The following is a 27,191-nucleotide window of genomic DNA, read 5'->3' on the forward strand; positions in this document are numbered from 1 at the left end:
ATTACACAGATAAACCTATAACTGTTTATTATACACATATGTATTATAATTTCATATAATACGTACATTTAAAAATCCCACTTGTTGCGTGATACAATATTAACACTTTCTATATGCATATAATAATATTATATAGTTTTAATTTTCATGATATATTATACACACGATTACCGATGAGAAGCCGAACATTACTATGTATAATAATACACATATTACCCGTGTAGTTATTTGTCCATCACCCATAATTAATATTTAATACCTAATAAATCCAAAAAAATATTAAGTAATAAAATCGAACAATTTGTTAGCTGTACTTAGTACTTACTGAATATAGATTACAGAAAATAAATATGTGACTTATCTTCTGTTATTATTTATTTTTCTAAATATAGTCGAACTTTTTCTTAGTACAATTGGTTGTTTTGCCACATTATTTTCACCAGATTTGAAGATTGTATTTCTTAGCGAATCAAAATCTCACAATTTTTCAGTTTTATTTGTTTTTTAAACTCTTGTCAGTTATTGAGATTACGTAATCATGTTTACGTGTTTCAAACTGTAATAGTAATAATAGATAGAATTGGTGGAAATATATTAATATTGTACTAATAATATGAACTCTAATATAGGATGATACAAATTATTACTAAAAACATAAACCTATAGTATTATTTTAACATACCTAATTATATAATACTGTAGTTTCATATTATGTATTAATGGGTTTTTCGATAATATTAGATTTTGGGGTTAATAATTACTCAGACCGTTGTCTTAAACTTGTATTGAGAAGAGTATGTTACTACCTTATACCAGTAAAGTTAGTCTTAGTCTATCTTATGCAATACAATAAATTTACATTCCGCTTAAACAAAACCACAGCATTTTTAAAAAAAAAAAAATTAATTGACCTATTAACAAACAAATGATTAAAGTTATTTATGACCTGTCGTAATTTTTACTCGAATGTAATTAAAAGTAAATAGTTGAATCGTTATAATCGTTACAATAAAACATTTTATAAGAAAATTGAATTAAAAATGTTAGTTCCATTAGTGGAAGAATTATAAATTGTATGCATTATTATAATTTATACACCTAATATATTATAACATAACGCTTTGAAGCTTAAACAATGAATAATAGTAATAGTTAGATACTTGAAACAGTTCCTAGAATACAATTAATTTGAAATTATCTACAACACTGTATAGTGTACATACGAATGTACCAACTACGAATCACCAAAATCAAATTGGACACACTATATTATCACAACTTCCATTTCCAATAAGTATTTAAGTATAAATAATAATACATTAATACATATTAATGTATAAGCTACTTTAGGTCTTAAATCTTAGAATATAGAATATTTTAGCTGTCACTGGTTTTAGTTATTTACCATAAATACATTTAACTGTCAGTACCAAACAGTTGCCGACAATCATTTTGAAACTACGATGTAATTAAATTCGTAAGATATAACAATACAATTAGACAATATTTGTATAAAAATTAATTATATATAATATATAATATTATAATTATAAAATACAATATAACAATAATTTTTTTATTACTTTTTCTTTGTGTCTTTCATTACTTTTTGAGGCAGTAAAAATGCTTCGATTTTGTACTTCAGCATATTTTTTTTTAATGATATCAATTTTAGTTATTTTATTTTAATTAAAAAATATTATTCCTGGGTTCTTGACACTTTTTACGTATATTATTATATTATAAATACACACAATTACATTTTCAAATATACCTATTACTTTGGTAATACACTACTTTCGGCAAAAACTAATTCAGCCTTCCGTATTACCGAAGTAAAATAAATCACTTTAATAGCAATAATATCATAAAATATATTTAGTAATCTATTAGACTTCCGTCTTCGCTCAATATCGTTTTTCGCGTACAACGATTTATTTACATTGGATCAAAATTTAACATATCCATTACGGTGAACCACACGACACATAATAATATAAAGTAGAATGGTTGGTTTTCGCTTGTCCACCTTTTTTATAATTACTGTTATAAAACTATAAAAATAATACCTACCTAAACCACTTTTCAAACTACGAAATTATAAATTAAATGTATCATTTGCAACCATGAATGTCAAATTTGTTGCCTAGACATTTTTCCTTTAAAAAAAATTCATCGTTCTGAATAATGAATTTCATATTCTATTGCTTTTAGATTCTGAACGGATTGTATTCTACGAACTATTTTTAGTATCTAATAATTACTATTATTCGTTGTCAATACTTCTTCAATGCTTATTATTATAATATTGCATACAATATTTACAATGATGTGTTTTCAAAAAATCTGAACTCTGAAGATACTTTTTATAGCAGATATATCGAGGGCGGCACCTATGTGGCAACAAATTGTAGGTAGCTTATACTTATAGCGAGTCTTATAGCATTAATAAATGCGTCCATTTTTTCAAAATATCGTAAAAAATAACAACGGAAAATTTACACAACATCTGCAGTTTTCGACTTAATCGATTTCTTTTATTTTTCATTCAAAAATGAATAAAGTCAACAGTTTTTTTCTAACATTGGATCTAACATTGGAACAATTTCCAATCATTAAATCGTCAAAAATTCATAAAATTGTGACCTACTCATTGACGAAGTTTTGTCATTGTTTTTACTGGATGATCGAGTGTGCAAAAAAAAAACGGTTTTGCTACGCAGCAGCGTATTTGTTAACAGATCTTCCAGTCATACCTGAATTCGATGCATTTTTTTTGTTGTCTTATATTTTACGTGTTTTGATAATATTAGGACAGGTATACTCATATGTAATATGTATGTTGTATTGTTCTATGTATAATCACAGAATAAGACAATAATGTTGGTATAATGTTTTTAATATTGTATATATATATACGGAAGCAATACGTCACGTAGTCGTCGCGACGGATTTTCAACGACATATATATAATATGTATTGTTTATTAAAACAGTCGGTTGTTTTCCGCATGAGACTACAAATCGCACGGGAGTTATAAATTATAATAATTATTATAGTGGGGCGTATATACAGGGTGATCCGCCTAGCATGTTCACCCCAGTTTGAATTTAATCAAGTTTTCATTTTTTTAAGGACATTATACATTTTTAAATAGATTAATTTTTCAAAAATATTGATATAAATAATTCAAAAACTACAGGTTCGAATTTCGATTTGGATACCTACATTGAATTTTCAAACATTTTATCTGGTTAGTAATTTACAAGGAAAAAAGAGTGAGAAAATATAAGCTGGAATCAACACGGAACACTCCTTAAGTATAAAGTAGTATAAAAAATTCGTTATTCCTCCTCGCCGAATACGAAATGAGACAGCTCTCACTTATACTTTTAAATACCTACGAAAAAAAAACACAATACATTTATTGTATTCATAAGATTCACCATTTAGAATAAAATAGTAAAAAACCAATAAATCCCCTATGCTGTACATGTAAAAACGACATCAATACGGTCCGACGCGCATTCTGGCGGGTGCGATAATTCCGTACCACTTTGATATGCACAGTTCGGCGCCCTTTCTCCGGTGTTTATGAAATATGGATACGATAAAAATTCAAACGAACACAACTAAAAAAATTCCTAAAACATGATAACGCCTCGTATCTTTTTGAAGATAAACTATATAACCGTCGTCGGTGACACGTGATTTCAGCAAAAACTGCAATAAGCAAGGAAACGTTGACATTATTTATATGCGACAGTGCCTTTACTAGTTTACTCGTTAAATCATTGCACCGGTCCATCGTACCTTTACATAGTTTAGTGGGAGATCGGATGTAAAACCAGAACGGATGTATATCGTATACGTACAACTGCAGTTTTCAACCTATTTGTATTCACGAAAAACTCCCAAGTGACAAGGCCGTATGCCTATATGAAAAGTATACATATAGTTACCAAACTCGTATTCGCTCACACAAATCAATGCCTAACGATTTCGGGTTTATTTAATTATCGTTTCCCTATACAGGTATTAGGTATATAATAGTCGATCATCAGTTGTAGGACACGCGAGTCAAATATAGGGTCAAATACGGTACACTAATCACAATGATATGACGCATGTATTTACAATATATACTATTAAAAAATGCACTTAAGTGAATAATGCTTCGGTCACACATCGTTATCAAATAAAAATATTATAATATAGAATAGAAACACGGCTATACATAGCTTATGGATCAAAACAAAAATTGCTCAATTATTATTAACCGTTATCAATTTTTATTGAAATTAAAAACTATTATAAATTATAATACAAATCTATACATATCTTGTTACTGACAGTACATATATAATTATAAATATATAAATACAATGCGAAAAAATAATATGAAATAAAATATGTACTGTTCAATGAATTAAATTGCATTAACTTTAGGTATCAAACTGTTTAATACAAACTAATACGTTTTGAATTTGTATATAAGTGTAACTTTTAGTATTTTCATACTAAATGAACTTTAAACTTAAAACAATACAAGTGGCAAGATCACAACAAATACACAAACAACCAGTGGCGGATCCAAGGAGGGGGGCTCCCCCCCAGATCTCTTCAACAGACAATAGATTCCTCTTTTTACTTACAGAAATATTTTAAAGTGTGTTATATATTTATGGCTTAGAAGTAATTTTTTTAGGAGGCCCCCCAAAATTAAACCCTGGATCCGCCACTGCAAACAACAACAATACACAAAGTACAGTAATATCCGATAGGTACCAATATGTCATAAAGTCAGTCATAACCATACCTTCTCAGATCAAAAAATAATTATATTTTACTCGGACACTAGAACCTTAATTCCATGACAATGTATATAGGTACGTCATAAACCATGGTTAAAATCAACATATTTTTTTTTTTTTATTATTTATTTGAGTAATAATTTACAATCTATACAACATTATGTACAATGAGCAAATAAGATATTTAATAATATAAAGTAACAGAATTTAACATTTGTGGGCAGGCACTCAGCAGCACCACCCGACCAAGAACATATTAGATGTCGTGGTTTTTTTTTTTTTTTTTAGGAGGTCTCTAGGCCACTGTCTTTTGAGTCTTCTAATTACATTGCCAGGAAGTGAGGTGGAAGAAAGTTGCTTTATTAATGGATTACTGCGAGAGTTTAAGTTGGAGTGAAATTTAGAGTAATGGGTTTTTGCTAATTGATTGAGTGTAGGAATTTTTAGGTCTTTGAGAAGATTATTGTTTGTGAAATACCAAGGAGAAGATGTTATTAATCGTAGGCAGATAGATTGAAAAGCTTGACGCGTGTTGGTGTTAGAGGGCTTGCAAAGCCCCATAACTGGATACCATATGTCCAAGCTGGTTGAATTATTGATTTGTATATAGTAAGTTTATTGGAAAGGGAAAGTTTGGATTTTAAGAGTGGTCTGAGGATATGAAGTCTAGAGTTAACAGTTTTACGTTTAAATTGTATGTGTGGTTCTAGGTTAAGCGTTTGTCGAGAGTTAGCCCAAGGTATTTAACTTCGTTTGCCTTAGGAATTGTTATATTGTTTAACGTAACAGGTGGAGAATCGAGATTACGTAGTGAAAAAGTTACTTGAACAGATTTAGTTTCGTTTAATTTGATTTTCCATCTGTTTGCCCACAAGCTGATCATATTTAAATGGTTTTGGATCATTTCACTGGCTGTGACGTGGCTTTCGTGAGATGCGGTTATTAGCGTGTCATCAGCGTATGTGTCTAAAGATGTATAAAATGTCTTGGGTATGTCATGAGAGAAAATCGAGTAAAGGAATGGAGCGATGTCACTTCCTTGTGGGAGACAAGGTAAACATATTTTAAACATATAATATAAACTATATAGCGTCAATTGAAATAAATTATTTATAAGCTGTCCTTTTTAATTCAGTTTTTATAATTGTATACGACTTAAATATAATTTTTGTGTGATAAAAAAAAAACATAAACATTAAGGAATTCGTTTACTTGCACGTATATTGGTATCGTGTCTATAAAACGTGTCTGTGAATAGTTGCATGCAGAATGTGTTTAAAGGTGTTACAGTTTAAATTTTTTAAACTCAAGATCAAAATAATATACACTACAATAACAATACAATATTTTATATTTATAAATTTCCATTATCCTGTGCTAGGTACGTAATCGATCATTTTAACTTTTAATATTATGTTATATATTGCTATATTTTTAAATATGAATGTTAATTGTTGAGCTTATATAATTTCCGGGGCTAATTATAGTTTTGACCAAACATACTATAATAAAAAAAAACATTAAATAAAAAATATACTATGTAATTTTAATTTATATAATCTAAATATCAAAAATAGTTAATCGTATTTTCAGAAGAAAATCATGCTAGTAAAAAAATAATTGATTCTGAAAAGGTATTGATTACTAGTGATTGGCGTGGTTGTGGTATATACAAATAAAATATGCAATACGACTTTGCACACAACGGTCAACAGACAACACATCTATGTTTTTATTGTTCAACTGAAAATTATTATCAAGTTCGTTTGAAGTGTGACTGCTATCGTTATGTTGTATACATTTATAGAAAATCCCAGTCACACGTGCAAATTAAATAATTCGTAAATCGCAGTACAAAACTGAAATCATTTTTTTATTTATTATCGTTATTTGTTTACAATATACATTTGCAGTTACGCCGCGAAACGTAAATTATTTACACACAGGTATATAAATTGTGTTAATTGTCGCAATGCTAAAACATAACATTATTTTTGCTATTATTGTAGAGGCATCAACCTCAACGCAAGTAGAATGAGCCAAATCGATGACTGGGAATGTAACCCGTTAAATAAACCATTTCGAGTACGTACGTCGTACACGCTAATATTATTGCTTGATTATTAGTTATTACTTATAATTACCCATGAAAAAATAGATAGGTATTATCACAGTTGTAATAGTTTTTTTCAGTATGCACATCTCCTTCGTCTCAAAACCGTGTCGTAGTTCTCAACTTCTGATTGCATGATTTTTTTCTATATTATATATGTATGTGTATAATTAACATCCAATGAGAAGTGGATACCTATCATATAGACGAAGTAAAAAGCCGAGGATGCGTATCAGAAAACTGTGATAATACCTATCTAATGTGTCATGCTATTACCTACCTAGTTATTAGTTATTATAATAATGTGTCGAGTAGGTAGTCTACGGTAAGAATGTTTTGTGTACCTACTAAACGTTAATTATTCTTCATTATAAAAATAATAATTTATGAAAAATCAGATACAACGACCGTATATTATATTAATATTATATAGTAGAGGTCTCCAAACTACGGCGGGCAATATTAAGTTTTATAAGGCCTTCCGAAATAGACAATGAATAATCTAAAAATATGTATAATATCCTAAATCCTCATTATGTGTCATCATGTGTTGTATAAGTCATAATTTAATATAAATTTTACAATTGACAATGATATGATGAACTCATTCAATTTTGACCCACTTAGAGCTTTTCATTGTTTTATAATACAGCCATCAAATGAAAAGATATGGAGACCCCGCTATATACTGGCATACTGCACTACTGCATAGTCTATATAAGATAATTCTGTGACCAAGGTACGTATATTATTGTCATGTGAATTATTTGGTACAACCACGCAGCAGTGTCGCACGGAATATATATTTTGAAACGACTAATGACGGAAATATGCGTTGCAAGTATTATAGGTATATACAAACGACGGCGGACAATAATCCATCGGAATGCGGTCAAATCTGAACGTATCGTTTTATCTTCACGTATTAATAAAAAATCTTTTGATCAACCCAACTTTTCCAGCAATTTGCTGCAGCACATTGGGTTACTGGCTGGTTTAAGTTATCGAGCAGAGGAGGGGACGGGGCGCTGACCATTTAACGATACACAATACCAAACACGCATTACAGCAGCATAATATTCAAAAAATGTCTCCTAAACACATTATACACTATTTGATAATCATATATTCAGTCAGACGCATTATGCTAAATTTCCCAAACGCATCGCAATTTATACAAACTCGCCCGGACGCAGACATCTCTGTCTTATATATATGTTGTGAAAACCTACATAATATATTTATGTGCCTAGCCACACGTATATAATATACACGTGATTACCGATGGACAGTAACTTAATCGCTAATTATAATACAGACTGAACTACAGGTGTGTAGTGGGTGTTATACCATTATTATATTATATTATTGTATCCATACCATTCGCATAGGTAGGTATAAAAAAAAAACATTACATTTCGGACTCATCACATAAACACGGCAGAACACGACCTTTACACGAGCGCTGTTGCGTTAACCACACACATGAATCACACGGGTTTCGAATAAGCCGACTAGGTTTTAAAATAAATTGTTTATAAAATAAGTATATTGATATCGAATATTGATTGTGATAGTACTATAGATTGTACAACATTATCGGCGTGCTGTGGCCACGTTTCCAATAAAATATATACCTACACGCATATAATTTTGTTATTGACCGAGGCGGTGAGTAGATTACGATATTATATTATTATTATTGCTGCAGAGAATAAAAGTCGTCGTTTCTGTACATTATTGTTAACTCCCGAGCTATAAGCCGCCGCTACATAAAATACACTCGTACGGTCGTAGGTACCTAACCTATGTACTCAGTGCATATTTTAATATTAGATTTAATAGAATGGGTACACGACACGTCCAACTACGCGAGTAACAATAATAATTACTACAATAAAATATTGTGTCAATCGAAAATCGGTTTTCGAAAATAAAAAAAGTCACTGGCGTCACCCTCATATTTGCAGACCATGGTCGAGACTGCAATCTCGTGATCGCGTATAAATTATATTATATTATTCTACCGGACGGACATTATGCATTTTTACGCGTAAATTATCATGCGCGTAATTTAATACACTATAATACCTATACTATTGCAGTATAATATTATATAATATACTTGTACAGTATAATAGTGTGTTATTTACACACGTGACTGCGTGGGCATTAGCTAAACCGTGAGGCGTTATTGTTTTACCCATTATCATTATTATTATTATATCACCGCGTTATATATATATATAGTACGGAACAATAATATAATATTATTACTTATTATTATAGGTACCTGGTATCTACATGGTGTGTTGTGAAGATTTGATTTAAATACACGTCGATTCTCCGTGATGCACACTGTATATACATTTAAATTATAATAATATATGTTACGTTTCCTTCTATATACACCATGTATATTAATAATATGATAATATAATATCATTGAATGCAATATCATAATATTTTTTTTTTTCTACCGCCGGCGGAATTCGTACGCTAACTCATCACGTGAACGTGGCACATGCAACGCGTGAACCGGGGCAACAAAATAATAAATACCTTTATAGGAGTAAAGAGGTAATTACAATATTTTACAATATGGTCGATAAACTGGAATTTAAATCCACAGAATAAAATGTTCACGAAAATATTTTTTTTTGAATTTCTATTATTTTTTTTCAGTTAAACGTACATAATAATATATTATATTTTAGGCAGTACATAATAACATTTTTTATAAACTGATGTGTACTACGCAGTGGAAAGAGATCGCGATGCGTCATGCGTGATTGAATGATATTATATTATTAAACATTTATTGAAAAAAAATATTTTGTAATTTCTATAATGATATTTACAATCTGTATATGGATAGGTACAATAAGATGATAATAATATGTAAAAATAAAATATGAATGTTTTTTGGAAGAATCCATCTATGTTGTAATACATAATGAATGTAAAAGATTACAATCTAATAATGCCCATAATTCCTACTACTAAAAAAATAAAATACTGTAAAATACCAATTCACGGATAATTTCCTTACCTTTGATTATCGGTCAATCTACTTGGTTATTGTAAGAACATAATTTGTGTTGTTATTAACTTCAATTGATTCTGCGCTGAATGCAAATTTTATATGTTTTATACGTTACTGTTTCACGGCGATAATACAATAACTCATGAGGGGTGAAATCATCTTACACTAATACCTATTATCATCATTAATTTTGTTGTTGCTTTTTTTTTTATTATTGTTATTAATTTAAATCATGGCCAACACAATTGTTAAAATTATATGATAAGTAAATAATTTAAGAAAATATGTGCCCATGTCATCAAAATCCCAAAAATTATATTTTGAAAAAAGTTTTTACGTTCCAAATTAATTTAATCAAAAAAATATTGATATTTTAAAAAATGAACTACTTAACTTAGATAAATGTTTTTGCCATCAAAATTGTACTTATAACCAGATTCATAAATTGGCTATTTTTAATTTTTCCAAAATTTGTATTACATTTTTCATTTTTTATACTGAAAATAAAATAATTTTTTATATATTATATATATTGACTATAAATTATACATAAAAAAATGTAAAAATATTGATTAGAACAAAAGCTATTTCATCTGTCAGGTCTTCCTGTTACATTCTGTTTACGTGTAGATTAGTCAAATATGTAATCCATTTATGGAAAAAAGGGTTAATAATTCCTATAATTTATTTTAATTTATTATTATTAGAGTTAGGAATTAGGTTGTTTATGACTTTTTTGCAAGGCTGGGCAAGTAAATGATTTTTTTTTTACTCAGTTAAGTTAAGTTAATATGCACTAATAACAAAAGGTTAAAAGTTAAAAGTTAATTTAACTATAGGTTAACTCAGTTAAATTAAAAGTTAATACACACTTTTTTTAACTTTTTATGAAGTTAAAGAAAAGTTAATTTGTTTATACAACGCTAGCGTACTTAATTTTTTCCAACCCAAAACTAAATTATAGGATATAGTGTTTATACTTCATACAGCATTTCCATTTAAGTTAGATTCGAATGATTTAAATTTTTAACTTAAAACAATTTACGATAGGTACATATTTTTTGACATGAAAACAAAATAGACTGAAATAGTGAAATATAATAAAATTCAAAACAAAATAAAATAACTTAACTTATTGCTTCTTAAAATGAAAAATTAACTCGTTAATTTACGTTAATTAGGAAAGAAATTTAGTAAGTTAACAGTCAAGTTAATAAAAAGCCAAAAGTAACTAGTTAAGTTAAAAAGTTAAGATAAAATTAACTTTTTAGCTTAACTTTAACTTTTAACTCGTTAATGCCCAGCCTTGCTTTTTTGTCGTATTTTTCATATTTTTTCTTTTAGTCGTACACATTGGAAACCAAATTACAAATTTATTTTCTATGATATAGCATCAGATACGTTAAATTTTACTTTGCATATTTTTGCATATTTTTGCATATTTAGAGGTTAATAGAAATAAATGCATACTATTATGAAAAAATAGAAAGTTTCAATAAAGAAAAATTAAAAATCAATTTTCAATAAAAAAAACAAATAATTTGATAAGTATTAAAATGCACCGATTACTGCTGTAGTGTAAGAACAAAGTTTTTCATCCTACAAAAGTTTGTTATCTGACAACCGACGAAAGATCTTGTTCGAAAACGTTAAAAAAATTCTCATTATTCAAATCTCAGTTTAGAGAATATGTAAAAATTAACCAAAAATAATGTTCAAATTGATTTAATCTACAGTTAAATTTGATTTTTTTCAGAATTAAATCAGTTGTGAAATATCAAAAGTAGGCACCAGACCCAAGGATAATACAATATTTTTCATTGTATTTTAAAATGTCATATTTAGGGCATACTTTGATATTTTTTGTGCATATGTGCATGCATTTTTTTAGAGTTTTAAATTCATAAACTCATAAATACCCTAACCCTAATTTATCATCTTAGTATGTTGTCGACTTGTAAGCTTGTTGCTAGAATATACGCACTTTAAATTATGTGAAATTTAATGTGCGTACATACAAACGTTATTAGCTTAATAAACTAATTTCAATGAGTTATTTCCCGCAATATTTAATACTGGTATTCAATTTTTTCTACAAAAATATATGGTTTTAACAAATAAAACGTATATGGATCTTTAGAAAACTGTCTTATTTCTTTACGTGTACCTAATTGTGTAATAGTAGGTACCTATTTATACCTACTATTATATTACTATATAATATATTATTATTGTATAAGTAGTGTAATATTTTGAAATTCAAATGTCTTAACAGTTAAATTTCAATGAACGGAATATTTTATGATGAATGCTAATTGTTGACATCATCATAGTCGCGTTTTATTAAGCCAGCACTCAGCATAATATTGTATACACACATGTTGAATAGGTACAATCAAAGTATAACGAGAGAACAGTACAACGACCTATTTACTATAATATTTATGACTTTTTGTTTACTTAGTGAGTCCTTCGGTAGACAAGTGAACCTAACCTAACACAGTAATTACGACATAATATTATTTGTAATTTATTTGTAATAGGTACCATTATACCAATATGCCAATACATAATAGTCAAGCGTGTATAATTATTAGTAAATTGATTGATTTTAACGATTTTTTATTTTGTCACACAATACATTATAAAATAATACCTAAACTAACATAGATAAATAGCTATTATAGTATAATATAATATAATATTTCGGATATTTTTATATTTTTTAATTCGATTATAATCTAAGTATATGTCACCGCCAAATCTTTTTCGTTCTTAGTCATAATTAAATTCCTATTTTGTGAATGAGTGCATTAAAAACATCATACACCGTTTTATATTTATACCTCAAACATTAGTACCTAGCAGATATTATTGAGCAAAAATATCGTCTGAACGTTCAAAATACGATTTTTTTTTTTTAAGACATACATAACCGTGCAAAAACGTTCTATACTAATATAAACACGAATAGGTATTTGTGTACTGCTGTGCTCTACACTCACGAGAGAATTCGTAAATAATGGTAGCTGTTTATGAATGTGAAAAAAAACAACAGTACTTAACACAAATAATCAAATCTATAATCTAGAAGTGTTGATGTGAGACAAAATAGATAATATTAAGAAAATATTATATTTTATTAGAAATCACAATAATATGACCTTCAACTGAACTATTAACTATTTAGGTTTTCATTTATTGAATCATTTTCGAAAATCAAATACCAAGTGCTAAGTGCTATTCCTCCACTGTGTTATGCGTTCAAAATCGACGTTGATTCACAAGCATGAGGTAAACTGGGCAGAAGGGAGGACAATTTCCCACTGAGAGGCTGTTAATATTTTCCATTTTGCACCTCGTCTTATGATAAAACTGATACAAGTATTACGAATACCATACTACCGTATTTTTGACTACTAGAGTCTGGACTCTGGAACTGAGTTTCGAATGATTTGAGGTTCATTAAATCTTATCATCGCTTCAGCCGATATTTTATCTTGTGATAGTTCTGTGTATACCAAATACCGATAATTTTTAATTATTTTCAAATTCTTTATTTTATATTATTTTATTTTACAAAATAATATTTATTCATCGTGATTTTTGGGCCATTTTGTCCAACACTTCTGTATCTACATATGGATATTTCGATGGATGCTCAACATTGTCAAACTATTTAGTCTATTCTGAATTGAACAAAATAAAAACTTAATAAATGCTTAAAATATATGTTACTTATCTGCGTGGCCTATAGGTTACACATAAAAACTAATAATAACAGTATAAATTATAGTGGGACTAGCGTCATATTCTAACGAGAGATAAAGAGTATAATGTACATGTCGTTTACGAATATAAAAGTGAATACTGAGCATAGAATTATAGCGCACTAAAATATTGAATTTAAAAGAAAAATATTGGTGGCCTTTAAATATCACGCAGATCGTCCCCCGTAACTAGTACACCATTGAGTAATGCCATCATGGATTTAATATGTATAACTTACCTAGTAACTAATGCCTATTACCTATATTATTTTAGTTTTTTTTTTAGGTTTTAAGGCTTTGATGACTAAGGTCGTTAGCCTGTAAGGTTGGTAGGGTTGGTACAGTTGGGTTGGGATGGTTGCTACGGCCAGTTAGGAACACGTGTATGTTTGGCAGGTTTTTTGCGCTTTACGAACCCGGGTGGTCACCCATCCGAAAACTAGTGGTAGCGGCCGTTGCTTACTCTCAATCACGTCGCGTGATTGATTTCAAGCACTGTGCCGCGCTGAGTTACTTAATAGTTAATATATACTTAATAAAATTTCCACATAAAACATCCATTCAGAAGATATTTAAAGTACATTTCAAATACTTTTAAAATTTTAAATACCTAAGTAGTAAATAAACAGTGAGTAATACAAGTATATGGCATATTAGCAAATAAGTAAATTATATATTAAATTGAAATGAAGTTATTTTAAATATAGGCACTGTTTAAAACATTGTTTTTAACTGCTTAAAACTCTGAGCACCAGATGACAATTTTGGACTTTGCCCTTGTTTATTTTGCATCCCTACGTTTGATTAATTTCATTGATATATAGGTGTGATTATTATTACATACCGTAGGTAGATACAGACATTTAAAGTATGTACTTTATAGCTGTAGCTCGAGTTACGTCTAATATAAGGTAGGTGTTTTTTATATCGATTACGTATACCGATATTATATAAGGTATTACCTATTAAGGTAAAAATATAAAAAATTAAAATGCATTTAATATAATTAATATAATAATATCATTTGTGGTGTGGCGTGTTTTAAAGTTTAAACTACAATGTTTCGATGACAATAAATATTGTTTTTGTTCATTGAAGAAGTTATGGGCTCCACCATTAATGAAGTATACGTCTTAATCAATGGGCCCTACTGCCTACCTATAATTTAGATATAAATGTAAGACAAAAGTTCGCATTTGAGTCATTGCACCCACGTCTCGCCCACTGAAATAACCCTTTGAACAACCCTCAGCCTGTACAGCCCTACAAGTATGACGCCGCCGCGGTGCTTTAGTCATAATAATAATAGTTAATTGACGAAAAATTTCAGAAATTCGATGTAGCTTATTTGAAATTGCAAATCGAACCTCGTCACGTGGGTTTTACACATTTATCATCGGGCCTCGACGACAGCGTGGCGGCGGCGGCGGCTTCGTACGTATAATACAATAATAATAATGATAATAATATAATAAATATCCGTAGTTACAATACTTATAATAATAATAATAATAATACAGCACGTTGCCGTCGTACAACGTAACACGATCACGCGACACGCGTTAGCCGCGCATACGGTGACGCTGTCACGTTCGGCGCAATGTGCTAGCCGGCGGCGCCCGGTGCTCATATTTACGTGGGTACGTCTTGCCTACCACCACCGCCTTTGTGCGCGGTGTAGCGTATGATTTTAATAATAATTTATCGGTTGTGACTTTTAAATAACGTAATATTAAATTGTATTATAAAATTTTTGATTATTGTTACAGTGCCGTCTGAGCGGTGCGCGTGAGCGAGTGATCGTTTACACCGAACGACATGAGATGATAAATAATTATTAATTTTTTGTTTATAGAAGACGATAAACGCGGCGGCGTCGGGACAGCTGCACGTGTGCGCCCGTCGCGGGCGGGCGACCGAGGCACGCGCCAGCTCGGTGGCAACACTGGGCCCGCCGCCGCAGGTCCCGAAGCAGCTTTGAGCGCGAGACGGACGGGGCACGCAGGCGGCGCGCTACCGTACCGGTCCCGACGACGCCGCCGCCGCCGCTTGACGAACGACGACCCGACGACCGTTAATCTGTGTACCGCGGCTATAGTTTCGTATTGCACTATTGTGCGTTAACGCCGCGTCCCGTACAGTCGTTCAGTTCGAACCGCTTTTGCCGCGTTTATTCTCTGCTGTAATATTATTATTATTACTGTTGTTGTTGTTTTTCGGCGTTGTGCCTATGCCACAGAACCGTTTCGCTTAGAGCCTACAACGGCAAACAATAACAATATCATATACCATTGTCCGGCAGTCATAACACTACAATAAGCGATTGTATCGTTATTGTGGTTAAGCACAGTGTATAATTTTTTTTTCTACCGTCAATCGTTACGCGCCACCGCATCGTGCACGATACCGGAAATTTTGCGCGGGTCGTCTTCGATCTGCCCGCCAAACATAATAATATTATATTCTAGTTTTCGCTAAATTTTTTCGTGTCGTTTCACGTGACGATAACATAATATTATCATAATTATAATTTTACCCGCCGATCGTCGCCGTACCACACAATAATATAATAAAATATATTATTATTGTCATCTCTGCCACGTACGACTGGCCAGTGGCGAACGGTGTTCACACCACGCGCGGATTGCACGAAACTTAAACCGTCATTTTTTGGTGAGTGCCGCGGACGCGTTTTTGAAATTATTGTCTTTTATTTCCGTGTCAGCTGTAGGATATTTTCCATGTTTGAAACGTTTTTAAAAGATCTGGACACTACTACTGGTTTTCGGAATACGTCGATCCCCAAATATTTTAAATCTCTATAGGGACATAAAAAACAACCGGTTACTAAAAATACAGTTCCCTGTAAGTGAAATAATTGTGTTCTGTACTGTGCATAGTTAAAATTATTAATTTTCCAAAAATATATCAATATCGATTTGCACAATACCCACCTAGTTTAAACATGTATATACATCATTGAATACAGAAATGTGGGCTGCGGGATGGTACTAGGATGGTCACCGAACAAGTTATTACCTTTTGTGACTAGTCATATGACTTTTTGTCCGGGGTAATTTTCGGGGTCATAACAGTGGGTTAAAAATATGACTGTCCTCGCGCAGTATGGTTTGATGAAATTCGAAAGATTTCGACGGAAATCGCCGAGAATATCTTAAATAACGAGTGGTTATTTAAATCATTTCCGCATCCATATATTATATTGTAGGACATTATAGAGATATTTTCATAGTTTTGCATATAGGTATAGTTAACAGTCAGTGTTTCCACAGGTGTCGATGGTGTCGGACATGATAATAACGCACCACGAAAGCGCCATGAAGGACAGACTGTCCGGTAAATCTCATGCTGTTACGGTACAGTTGCCGCAACAAAAGAACGTGGAGCAATGTGAAAACCTCGAAGGGGAAACTCAGCAACATGCCGAGAGAACTGGACCGCACCGAAATCAGACTAAGAACGTCAGCAAAGAGGTATGTGCGCGTGTCCATGGTTTTAGGAGATGGTTGATTCTAGGGCTGGTGGTATTTCAAATTTTTATACCGGTATCCGGTATTTGTTTGCTACTGATATCCACGGTATTACCAGTTATACGGTATTTATCGAAAATACCATACCTTGACAAATACCAGATCTCGGCGAATTTATTAGTGTTTCCAACTTTCCAACCTAGGATAGTGCTATTATAATATTATTATGTCATATTGGTTATATAAAAATAATAAATAATAAATGTAGGTATATGGTATTTTCGGTATCAGCGGTAATTATCGATTCACGATGTACCGGATTTCTAAAATATCGAAAATACCGGTAATTACCAGTACACCGAAAATACCGCCAGCCCTAGGTGAGTCACCTCTATAGTACAATCTATCCATTTTTTCCTTTAATAATAAATTCTTTGAAATTCTAAATTTTGAAATGTTTAGGTACCTACACTAATAAATTGACAACCATATTTTCAATTACTTAGATCTTTGTTCCATTGTATAGGGGTGTCCCGAGGCGATCCAAACTTTTTTTTTCAAATGATGAGATACATAATTTTGGGCAAACGTAAATTGCGCCCAACGAAGGAAAACAATTGTAAATTGCGCCCGGTATTTTTCAGGTATAAATGTCTATGTAGTAAATTGCGCCCAGTACTTTTCAGGTAGTAAATTGCAGCCAATAGAAATATTATTTTTATGATAGTCATTTAGCGACTCGATACACTTTTTTCACGGTCTTAGACTATGCTTAACTTTGTTTCACCCGAAGACAACTCACGTTTTAATTTTGAAAATGTATAAGTTTGGTAGATTATAACATCATTTTTTTTCTGACTAAATGCAGTATGTATAATATCTATGTTTCACTGTTGCACGCAAACAACTTACTAAAATATTACCCATACGTAAAGTCGTTGTATACACGCAAAGGCATTGATATCGCTAATATCTAAGGTTTTAAAATTTCATGAAATTTATTTTCTTGAAATATTTCATTTTGATGAAAAATAAAAATAAAATGCTTATTATACCTAAAAGTTTATAGTCGTCAACTTCTAAGTGAATATTTTTAAAAGTTGGTTTATTGTATGAAACAATAAAAATATGTTACATATTTACATATAATTTATAAGTTGTTTAACGAATCTATAATAGTTATAACAAACTATATGATCTAAGTTTATTTAATATAATGAGTCCAGAGCACCTTCACATCACTCAGTCACATATGCACACATATTATATGACTTGTGTACACTTTATAATAATTACTGAAAATACACTATTATTTCATTCATTGTTGGAATTGACTCCAACTTTATTTCAAACCATTATCTTTTGGATCGCTGATATACAACAATATTTTAAAACTCATGTAAAAAAATTTTTTATTCTTCAAAAAAATGCCAGGAATATTTTTCAGCACTATAAAATATAGAATATACAATTATAAAATAATAAATCAACATAAATAATATGTTTTTCTCTAATTCTAAGTGTGTAATCAATTTATTGTTGCTGATCATCTATAACCGAACACGTTTAAAAGAAGAAAAAATATTTTTCATAATTTCATTGATATATTTCAAGAACAGTGAAATTTTCAATTTTGAAATATTTCAATTGAAAAATTTCAAGTGAAATATTTCAAATTTAGAACCCTACTATAATATCATAACGATTATAGCGATAAACGTTCGGGTTATCCACCAATAAATGAACAACAGTATTTTTAAAATACACATAATAGGTAACGATGAATTCAAGGTTACTTAGATACCATGGGCGCAATTTACTATTCCTATTTTAGAAACTAAAAATCAAAGGCACAATTTACTATAGTATTTTTACTACCTGCTTCATGTGGGTGCAATTTACAAGCGCCCATAATTTTGACTGTAAATTGTTAAACATGATTTGTTTTCAATTTTAAATTTATTTAAATCAAAATTTGAACGAGTAGTGACCCTATAAACTTAAATCCTAATAAAATAGTTAATTATAATATAATAGTCATCTGTATAAATGAGTATTTGACTTATACCCGCCATCAAAAACCCATAAAAAAAAAAACCAGATGAGTAATTTATAGTTCCGCACTTACGCCAAATTAATACCGAGTATATATAAAACGTTTTATGAAATAAATGTAAGACATAAAAAAGCCTAAACAAATTTCAGATTTGTAAGTATCTCTATTTTTGTACTCAAATACTGTTTTTACTGAGTATTCAAATATGTATTTTGTTCACTTTTCAAAATAAGTATCGGTATCTTTATTTGGATACATTTAAAATGTATAATTTACTAATAAGACAATACTAGCTCAACTGATGCGTACAACCGTATACCAATACTTGGTTTAATATACAAAAAAACTATATAATAAATAAGAATTAAGAATTTTTCTTTTACTTTTTTATCATTGAGCCCAATATAATATAATGCGATAGGTATGATATTTGTTTTATAATGCACACGTGATGAAATTAAAACCGTCTGAGACATTCGTATATTTATTAGCTGTTTATCTATTGATATTATGTTCTTAACACCTGTAAAACCATAATATAGTCTTATATGGGGAGTCCTCTCATATGTAAATCGTTTTAATGTTAAAATATGAAAATAACATAATATATACATAAACATAGTTTGTAAATTGCGATTGTGTGTAAATATAATGACTATAGTAAAAAATATTCGCAGGTTAAACGTCAAAAAAAATGGTAGGTATGTAACGCAATTTAACGGCATAATAACGGTAAGGGTCGGTCAATTATTCGCCAACTAAAAATTGTAATTTATGACATCAATGATTTTCTGTTGGTAGTAAGCACAATATTATAATCGTCATCAAAGTATTATTATAGTAGCCTATATGCATACCAGACACCTGAGCAGATACGGTCGTTTACCATCGTTTGTCTACGACAACACTCGAATGTTGTTATCAGTTGTAAACGTTCTTCGTATTATATAGGTATCTGATTATCAGTGTCATTTATATACACATGGTATACCTATATAAAATTGGTATCTACCATACTATATTATACGATATAATATTATGTATAATTTTTATATATTAGCTGAAATGTAAACACGATGAAAACGCTTGACTGCAAGTACTAACAAACATATTTTATTTTATTTACATTTTCGATACTTTGCATTTAAAGTTTTCTGCGTGATAATCATATTACAATACCCATATAATTATAAGTGTGTTCAAAATTTATGACATAATTTGGTATCAGTGGTTTATAATCATATATGAAAATACAGCCGTCAGGATTATTATCATTATTATGATAACAAATAACTTATAAGTGGATTATGATTCACATGTGAAATTTATATGTAAAAATCAAATTTAGGTACGCGATTATAGGTATTCTTACAGGTAACACTTAATCCTATAAAGTCAACAGCTCTATTTATAAACTTAAAATATAAAGCTTTAACAATGGAAATAACTTCATAAGATTTAAGAGGAATAAACCCATTGCATACTCAATTCCAAGGATTATTTTCTTCGATGCCTACTCGTAAACTGCAGTAGAATCAAACAGAGAAATTACAATTTAAAAAAAAAATGGTTTAATATTGTAGTAGGAGAAACTATAGACAAGTTGTCACAGGTAAAATTATCGTTTCTGTAAGCTTAATGTAATGTAATGCTTAATGTAATCAAACAATATTAATTTAGGTATATTATATATTAAATTATATTACTTTCAATCCAATAGTATCACTTATCGACAAGTGTTTTTCGTAGCGTCATTACACCTCATAGATTGCTACTCTATTACCAATAACACAGAATAACTTTATTTAGACTGGGTGCCATTAGTTTCCTTAGTGCCATAAGTTCCGTATAAATATTTATTTTATGTTAAGCTCGCAATCAAATACATCTACTTGTAAGAAGGAATTTATTGAAAAACAAAACAAATGTTAAAAAACATGTCAACATTATAGAATAAATGTAGCATGTGTTTGTAACCTAAGACCTAACTTAATGCATACGGATTATGTAAAACAAAAGTTTGTTTGATAACTGCAGTATTCGTCTTATGTATTTATTATTAATGGACCTTTGAACGTTTTTGTTAATCACTTTAATTAATTAATACAATCAATGTGTCGACAAGCTGCTTATTAAATTGTCAAAATCTATAAGTACCTACTCATAAATCATAATAATTATTATTTGATGAAATTTTACTTAAAACATAATTTTGATTTTGCTAGATATGTCCGCTTGATAAAGATCTTAATGTAATTAAATAGGTAGGTACTAAAATGTATAAAACCACGTGTAAATTACTACATTTTAGTTAAATATACTTCAGGGTAGGTATTATGATCTAGATAATACCAATATAATATGGGATCCCGCCTACCAAAGATTAAACTGTAATTTGTTTAGTACAAAATAATATATTTGTTGGTACCTACCTAAAATAACATAGTATAATATGATCTATCGACATTATGTTGATGAGTTGTTGTCATATACCTAATAAAAACATAACGAATATTAATTCATCGATAATAATAGGTGGAATAGCTATACAATAAGCAATATACGAATTATATAATTGTATTATAAAATGAAGGTCGACATAAAAATTAATTTATAAATGATTACATCTATTCTGTTGTATTTTCAATTGTAAGTAAAATTCGTTCACCTAAAAATATTAATAGGTATCTATAACATTTAAGTTAGGAAAATTCGTATTTTGTTTTTATAATATCCATAAGTAATTTTAAAAAGGGACATAATAATAATTAAGATTGCCTTCCTATATATGTGCTATATTTTACGACCCTTTTAACAAAAAATATTAAATTTTATTATTAACTTATAAAAATATGCAGAATATATATATATATATATTCCTATTTCTTCATGTACAGTGTACCTACCTATACGACGGCTGTATAATAATATATACATTATATTATCCAAATTTTTAACCGACGTTTACCGCCAACTCGTTTGCCATACCTATGGTATTGAACGTTTATCATACATATTAATTCAACCTCCATGACCCGTCTGTTGTTTTTTTTCTATCAACCTGTCCCGATCACGTTGTACCGAAAAACCTGATTGTCGGCATATAATACGATCCTATTCTACTTACAAATGAACAGCAGCGTGACAACGTGATCGCCCCCGATCAAGACGTTTGCTCATCACGTGGTGTTCTTAAACACGATGACGTTATTAATACGTTTCTTGTAATGTCGAAAACGTGATCATAATCGATTCAAATTGCCGTCGTATATAAATCGCTTAGGACAATAATTTTCGTATGAAAAAAATTCCGATTTCTCCGTACACGAAGCGTTTCGTAATAATATAATAATTATACATTAACGAAAAATATAAACAAAAAATGCATTGATGATAATAATATTTCTTGTTATTCTGCAGGACCCGATGTCACATCGTATAATAGAAAAACGGCGGCGCGATCGAATGAATAATTGCCTGGCCGATCTGTCACGGCTCATACCGGCCGAATACATGAAAAAAGGTCGAGGTCGAGTAGAAAAAACTGAAATAATCGAAATGGCCATCAAACACATGAAGTATCTCCAATCTAACGTTTCCTCGTCGGGTAAGGGTTTTTATTTTTTGGATAAATCGACTTATAGGTGCGACGGTTATCCGTAGATATCCGTGATAGGTATACATTGAATATAAAGCAAACACGTTTATGTTACTCAAGCACGTCATAATAATAATATTATAATATAGTCGGGAATCAGTCACCGCCACATGAACCCTCGGAACCAGTGGAAGCCGAAAAGTCCGAAAATTCTACCCCCGAGCAACCTGAAAACACCATTTTGATGGCAGAACAGTACAGAATGGGGTTTTTGGAATGTCTGACCGAGACTATGCAGTATCTCGTCGAGGCACACGGATATCCACCTAACCATGGGTTGTGTTTGTCGCTCATCAACCACTTGCAACAACACTGTGCTCAGATCATCAAAGGTATGTGTCACCGATGTATACATAAAATATAATATGTAAAATATTAACAATTATTAATTAAATAATCGATATTCGTGTCGCGTCGCAGGGAAACAAGTGATCCATGGCGTGATGAAACAAGAGATTATACTGGAAGTGAACAAATTCAACGCGAATATGCTAACATACTTGGACGGGGAAGGGGCTTACGACGAGACCGGTCAACAAAAACATTCTTTGAGAAACTCGAAATCTCACACTTCGGCCAACGCGACGTATGACCAGGTGCGTAAGTGTAACGCGTTACATGCGACAATCTAATAACACCTAATGTATAATAATAATATTAATAAAATGTACATCTACAATCGCGTCATATAACATACCGTTTGGTTTCATTACCATCCAGACCCTAGCGGACCGGTGCAGCATGTCGTTCACGACGGACTCATACTCGTCCAACGGGTCAATGTACAAGTTCAAGACGGACATCAAACAGCGGTTCAGCGCCGAGAACAGCGGCGAGGACCTGGCCGATTACTACGCGCCGGGCAAGAAACGGCGCCGGAAAGAATCGTCCGACTGCACCGAAGACGGCAGACAGGACGTACCGATATTCGCGTTGCACGCCAACGGGTCGTACTACATACCGCTGACCGTCAACAGGGACATCATACCGCCCGCCCTGGACCACGCGCTGACTGAAACCCGTTCGTCGGTCATCGTGCACCCGATATCGATTTCGGTCAACTTCCAAGCGACCAATCAGTTCTGAAGAACGGCGTAGTCCCGGCGGCGCGTGACGGACGCATCACGACGCCAACATGTCATTACATGTTGTAGAGACGCAGCGTGGGGGCGTGGCTGCTGACTATATCGACACAACAAACGACGAATTGGAACAAAATATGCGCCCTCAGCCATAAAAATATATTATGTTTTGGGATTTTTGTGTTCTCCGCGGTCGAGCTTATTATATACACGCGCGACTGTGCGTTGTTTTGTTTTAATCAGAAAACGTTTATTGAGCTCTAAAACTCGTGCAAATATTACTAAGAGCCGAACTTTATCGAACACAAAATTTATACTTTTATATGTGTTATGTGGTGCTTGTCTACCATTTTTTCAATTCTCAAAAATATAAGGTTTAAAATTGATAAACGATAAAAACAATCATTTAGAACCAACGAGTAAATAATATTGTAATTTTAATTCAGTTAAAGCTACATAATTGTTTTTATTAATGTCAATGCTCAGCGAGTAATAAATGTTTCAATAAGTGGAAAATTGTCAGAAACCCTTATATCCTTGTTCCCTCCTACACCGTCAAAACACCATGGTGCACCTCACCTGTCTCGAGAATATGACTCTGGACTGCCGTTTTAAGTTAATTAATATAATATATTGTCTGCGTTATGGTGCCATTTTAAATGTGTATGTAACTTAGAGTATAAAAATATGTATAATCATCATATTATTATTGTCATTAATGATTTAAGCCTTTCCTATTTTCCTATACAGTTATTGTAAATTTTCTATGTATAAAACTTAAGTTTGATTTTTTCATAAAATATTGACGTGTACGTGTATCAAAACCAATACATTTATTATATATATTGTTTAATTATTTGATAATTATACTGATAAAAATACAGGTAAAAAACTTGGTAAATGTTACTTTTTTTCAAACTTAGGTGTTGATGGCTTTTTAATACAAAATTTACTTTTAGTGAATTTGGGGGGGGGGGAATATTTCCGATCAAACTTCAACACTAAGCTAGATAGTTTGTGGCACCGCCGAGTAACAATTTTTCGAAATCAAAATTTTTAAAAATGTTAGTTTCAACTGTCAAAGGGATAAAAAACAATTTTTAGAACGACGTTTATGTTACTTAGATTTTCAAAAGGAAAATGCTTTTTTATGACTCAAATTGCGCTATACTATTTATTTAAATGCGATCTATACGTTGAAGAGAAAAAAATTCGAAAAATGTTACTTTTTTCGAACTTAGGTGTTGGTGACATATCTGTTGATAGGTTTTTATGTACAAACTATACAGAATTATTATTATTATTATTGTTATTACAGAGTCCTCGATTCCTAGGAATGGCTTTAATTTAAGGGGTAACAATAGGCAATTTATAATCTCTTCATCTATGTGTATTGAATTACGCCAAGTCCTACAAATGCGTCGAATGCGGCGTTTGCGTGCGAATTCTATTCTCATCAAGCTGTTCCGCTGTAGTGCGGTGGGTCCGATGCGGCAAAATACAAACTGTTTTGTTTTTCGCCAAATTCGCCGAGTTCACGTAGGTTACTGCGTAAGTCTTAAATTATTATTATAGTAATTATTGATATTATGTATTATAGTATGAGTTAGGTTCATTGCGGGTATATCCATGAATGCCACTCTCGTATATGCACGGGAACATATCTATGATTCAATAACTCCCGATGCCGGTTTTTCAAACTTTTTCACTTCTATACAATTTGAAAATGATACTTTATATTTTAGTTGCCACCTTAATTATAATATTTTTCCACAATTTTACTCTCCGATACCAATTTAGGGGAGGTCAATACGACAATACGGTGTATTATATTGAAAAAGATTACTTCACAGGAATACTTCTCAGGCCTTGTAGAATTATCAGATTTTGATAACTATTCTTTTATCTGGAAGAAGAAGACTTTCTATAGGCCGAATTTAACTTTGATTATTTATTTTATTTCGAATAATGGTATAATATAACTTGTAAAAAAAAGTTTAAAATGTTATTATTTTTTAAGACATATTATTAAGTTTGAGATTAAAATTTTAAAAAACGGAATTCAATACTATCCACTAAATGTTAAGAAATCATTATCAAATTTGGTTGATTCTACATAACAGGATCATTATTCCCGTTGACCGTATTTTTGTTGATAAAATTACATTGGCACCGGGCGCATTAAAATATAAGTTTATGTGTATATATTTTACGGAAACTTATTAAACTTCTAGTTTCGAAAACATTAAAATTAGTTAACGTTGTCTTTTATTATATACAATTGCATAGATTGTATGGAACACTTTAAATCATTCATTTTTAGTTTATTTATTTGTATGGTTTGATAATAATAATAATAGTTAATTGGCATTAAAGTTATAACAAGATTACAAATAAAATATATATGTAATTCAATTCAATTCAATTATGGTTCTCATTTCAAAAGCAATGGTTGTGCTGAAATGAGATAGTTCATTAAAATACAGTCAATTTTTTTTTTAACTTAGATAATATAATTAATAATAATAATAACAATAGTATTTAAATATTATATGTTATATGGGATGATTATATAAAATCCATATTTTCAAGTTTTAAATTACTTAAAAATTTAATTAGATTACATTTTTCCAAAGTGTTCCATACGGAAAATGTCTATGGACATTCATCTTCTGAAGTCAAATATTTTTCAGAGTTAAAATCGGACAACGTAAACTAACTTAGATTGTCATCAAAACTTTGGATCTTTTAAACTAAAATTAACGATAGTATTGTAGTAGTGGGGCCCCTAATAGTATAGGCGCAAATAAGAGGGCTTGGGGCTTACCCCTCTAGAATTTCTACAAGCCCCCCTAAACTAATGACTTGTACATGTTATGACGTAAAAGCATCATAAGGGTATTCAGTATAGACCTGAGCTTCAGCCCCCTCTCCCCAAATGACAAAAACTTTTTGCGGCTATGCATTATACATAGTTTAGTTTGAAAATGGAACATTGAATAAATTAATAGATATCATTTACATCTATACATAATTACCTCCATTTTTAATAATTTATTTATTGTTTAGTATTCTACTGAAAAAATGTCTAATGATTAATGAAGCAAAATATTTCGCTTAACCTTCATTTAAAATATTTGTTATTTCGATTTAACACATTT

At 30.7% G+C, this 27,191-nt stretch overlaps 1 protein-coding gene across 1 annotated transcript; it reads left to right on the forward strand.

Moving 5' to 3' along the window:
* The first annotated feature begins 15,507 nt into the window (after positions 1 to 15,507).
* On the forward strand, positions 15,508 to 24,731 carry LOC132952709 (uncharacterized). The gene is made up of 6 exons (XM_061025098.1): positions 15,508 to 16,416; positions 17,037 to 17,237; positions 22,711 to 22,897; positions 23,038 to 23,280; positions 23,369 to 23,544; positions 23,669 to 24,731. The coding sequence occupies exons 2-6, from the start codon at positions 17,043 to 17,045 to the stop codon at positions 24,032 to 24,034; spliced, it is 1,167 nt and encodes a 388-aa protein (XP_060881081.1). The 5' UTR covers positions 15,508 to 16,416; positions 17,037 to 17,042; the 3' UTR covers positions 24,035 to 24,731.
* The last annotated feature ends 2,460 nt before the right edge of the window (positions 24,732 to 27,191 follow it).

Source organism: Metopolophium dirhodum, chromosome 9 (genome assembly GCF_019925205.1).
Source record: "Metopolophium dirhodum isolate CAU chromosome 9, ASM1992520v1, whole genome shotgun sequence".
NCBI classification, from domain to species: Eukaryota; Metazoa; Arthropoda; class Insecta; order Hemiptera; family Aphididae; genus Metopolophium; species Metopolophium dirhodum.